The sequence below is a fragment of the Alligator sinensis genome, unplaced genomic scaffold, assembly GCF_000455745.1.
Source record: "Alligator sinensis unplaced genomic scaffold, ASM45574v1 scaffold707_1, whole genome shotgun sequence".
NCBI classification, from domain to species: Eukaryota; Metazoa; Chordata; order Crocodylia; family Alligatoridae; genus Alligator; species Alligator sinensis.
The window spans coordinates 558,005-560,540 of record NW_005842065.1 but is presented as its reverse complement, the minus strand read 5'-3'; the positions used below and the strand labels follow the sequence as shown (position 1 = coordinate 560,540).

At 60.7% G+C, this 2,536-nt stretch overlaps 1 protein-coding gene across 1 annotated transcript in view; it reads right to left on the bottom strand.

Moving 5' to 3' along the window:
- Nucleotides 1-2,536, bottom strand: part of LOC102384342 (DENN domain-containing protein 1C) — a 13,884-nt gene that overhangs the window by 4,775 nt on the left and 6,573 nt on the right. The window contains exons 11-13 of the mRNA XM_014519818.1: nucleotides 2,260-2,395; nucleotides 1,507-1,632; nucleotides 844-945 (exon numbers count right to left, since the gene is read on the bottom strand). Coding sequence (XP_014375304.1) covers nucleotides 844-945; nucleotides 1,507-1,632; nucleotides 2,260-2,395 — 364 coding nt within the window. The remainder of the gene's footprint in view (nucleotides 1-843; nucleotides 946-1,506; nucleotides 1,633-2,259; nucleotides 2,396-2,536) is intronic.

Sequence of the window (2,536 nt, the reverse complement as noted above, 5' to 3'; positions counted from 1 at the left end):
GGGGGGGGAACGCTTAAGAGAGGGGTACACGTAAAGCCACACAGAGGGGGAACACTTAGAGGGGCACGTGTAAAGCCACAAAGACAAGGGGAAAACCATTAAAAGGCACACATGGGGAGCCACAGCATGGGGGAGGAACCATTAGCAGTAGGAACCCTGAGAGGGGCAACCAAAAGGCCACACACAGGGGGAAACCATTAGAAGTGTGCAATGAGATGGGGGAACCAACATCAAAGAGCCCATTGGCAGCCATGGAGAGGGGGAAACCATGAGAAGACACAATGCTACACTGACGCAGGGAAGCATTAGCAGAGGACATGCCTGAGGCTGGGGTGTGTGTGTGTGGGGGGGTGACTATTAGGGAGGGGCACACAGGCTGCCACAGAGGGGGAACCTTTAGAAAGAGACACATGGACAGCTACAGAGCGGGGACTCATTAGAAGTGAGCACACAGGCAGCCAGCCACAGGTGGGAAGAAGAACCACCATCAAGGAGTGCATTGGCAGCCATAGAGAGGGGAAAAGCACACATGAGGCCGTGTGGGGGTGGGGTACCATTAAAAGGGGACACACGGGCAGCCACAGAGAGAGATGGAACCAGTAGCAGGTGGCACACATAAGGACACAGAGAGGAAGTAACCATTAGAAGGGAGCACACAGGCAGTCACAGCTGGGGGGTCCACTGGTGGGGAGTACAGTGGCAGCCATGGGGGGGGTACCATTAGGAAGGGGTAGCCACGGAGAGACAGGGGGAACCACTGGAGCAGGCACACACGAGGCCACGGGTGTGGGAACATTGGTGCCAGGCCCGGGCTCCTGGGTTTCACCCCCCACCCCGGGGTACCTGCTTGAAGAGCTGCAGGTGCACGGCGCTGTGCAGGAACTCCCGCATGGGTCCTGCCTTGTGGCTCAGAAAGGCCTCCTGTGAGAAGGAGATGGGCTGGCCCTGGGGGCGGGGGGAAGGCTTTAGAGGGTGCACCCATGAGACACCCCCCCCATGGTTCCACCCCACTGCTTAGTGGTTAGAGCACTGCCCTTCCAGCTCAGACACCTGGGTTCCACATGACTTCCCTGCCCCCCTGCCAGGCCTGAGACTGCCCCACAGAGAAGAGGCCATGGGGGGCGGAGGTCATAGAGGCACCTCTGCCACGATTTCACCCTATCCCTGCAGTACAGCTTAGTGGTTAGAGCACACACACCACCCCAGATGCCTGGGTTCCATGCAACTTCCAGGTTCCCTTCCTACACCAACCCTGGGGCTGCCCCAACTCATCCCTGCAGCATAGCCTAGTGGTTAGAGCACTGCACCTCCCCCCCGCACTGGCCCTCTGGGTTCCATGTCCCCCCAGTTCCGGGGCTGGCCCAGAGAGAAGGACAGGGAGGGGTGGGGGCATTGGGGCCAACTCTTTGGCACATACAGTGCCTGGTGTGGGGCTGGGGCTGTGCCCACTGTGCCACCTTACACCCCAGCCATGAGGAAGAGATGTCCCTGCTGTACCCCTCTCACCGGGGTGTAGAGCAAGGCCTGGCGATAGGAGCCGAACAGCAGGGCCTGGGCCTGCAGGAAGGCATGGGCAACACCGGCCCCGGGACTGGAAGACCAACGGCGCAGCTGCAGCTTCAGCAGAGACACCTGCCGGGAAGGTAGTCAGGGACCTCTTGTATCCCAGCATACTTTGGGCTAGGGAGAGGCTCATATCCCAGCATGCTGTGGGGTGGGAGAGTCCCTGTATCCCAGCACAGGTACCTCCATATCCCATCATCCCCTGGAAGAGGGAGCACCCATATCTCAGCAAGTTCTGGGGCAAGGACCCCTCATATCTCAGCATGCCCTGGGCTGGGGGGAACTATATTCCAGCATGCCCTGGGACAGGGAGCGCCTTTACCCCAGCATACCCTGGGATGGGAGGTGTATCCCAGCATGCCCCAAAGCTTGGGGGTCCCCCTATCCCATCATGCCTTAGGTCGGGGGGGGGGGCATATCCCAGCATGCCCTGGGGCAGGGGACCACCCCCCAGCATGCCCTGGGGAAGAGTGACCCCCACACATCCTAGCATGCTCTGGGTAGGCAGTGTTTCTGTATCCCAACATCCCCTGGGGCAGAGAGGTCCCCTGCAGCCCATCCTGTTCTGGGGCAGAGGCAAGGGCAGAGTTAAGGGGATTCTGTGCTGCACATTCTATGTCCCCTGGGGGCTACTGCCTTGGGGCAGGGAGGCAGAGCCCAGCCCCAGGTGTGGGTATGTGTGCAATAGGGCCTTACCACGTCCCCTGGCAGCTTCTCCAGGTCCCGGAAGGGCGACTCCAGAGTGTTGGTGTCGATGTTGAGGATGACGACGTCTTCTAGGGCCTTCGCCTGCACTTTCTGTGGGGGGAGAGAGAGTAGAGGGGGTGGGGCAATGGGGGCCCCTCCTCCCCAATACCTCCCCATCCATTTCCAATTGCCCATCCCCTGACCCTGGGAGCCCCCTCCCTGCCCCCATCTCACCTCTACCCCTCTGGCCCCTGATACCCGCCCCCTCCACCCCCGATTGCCCCTC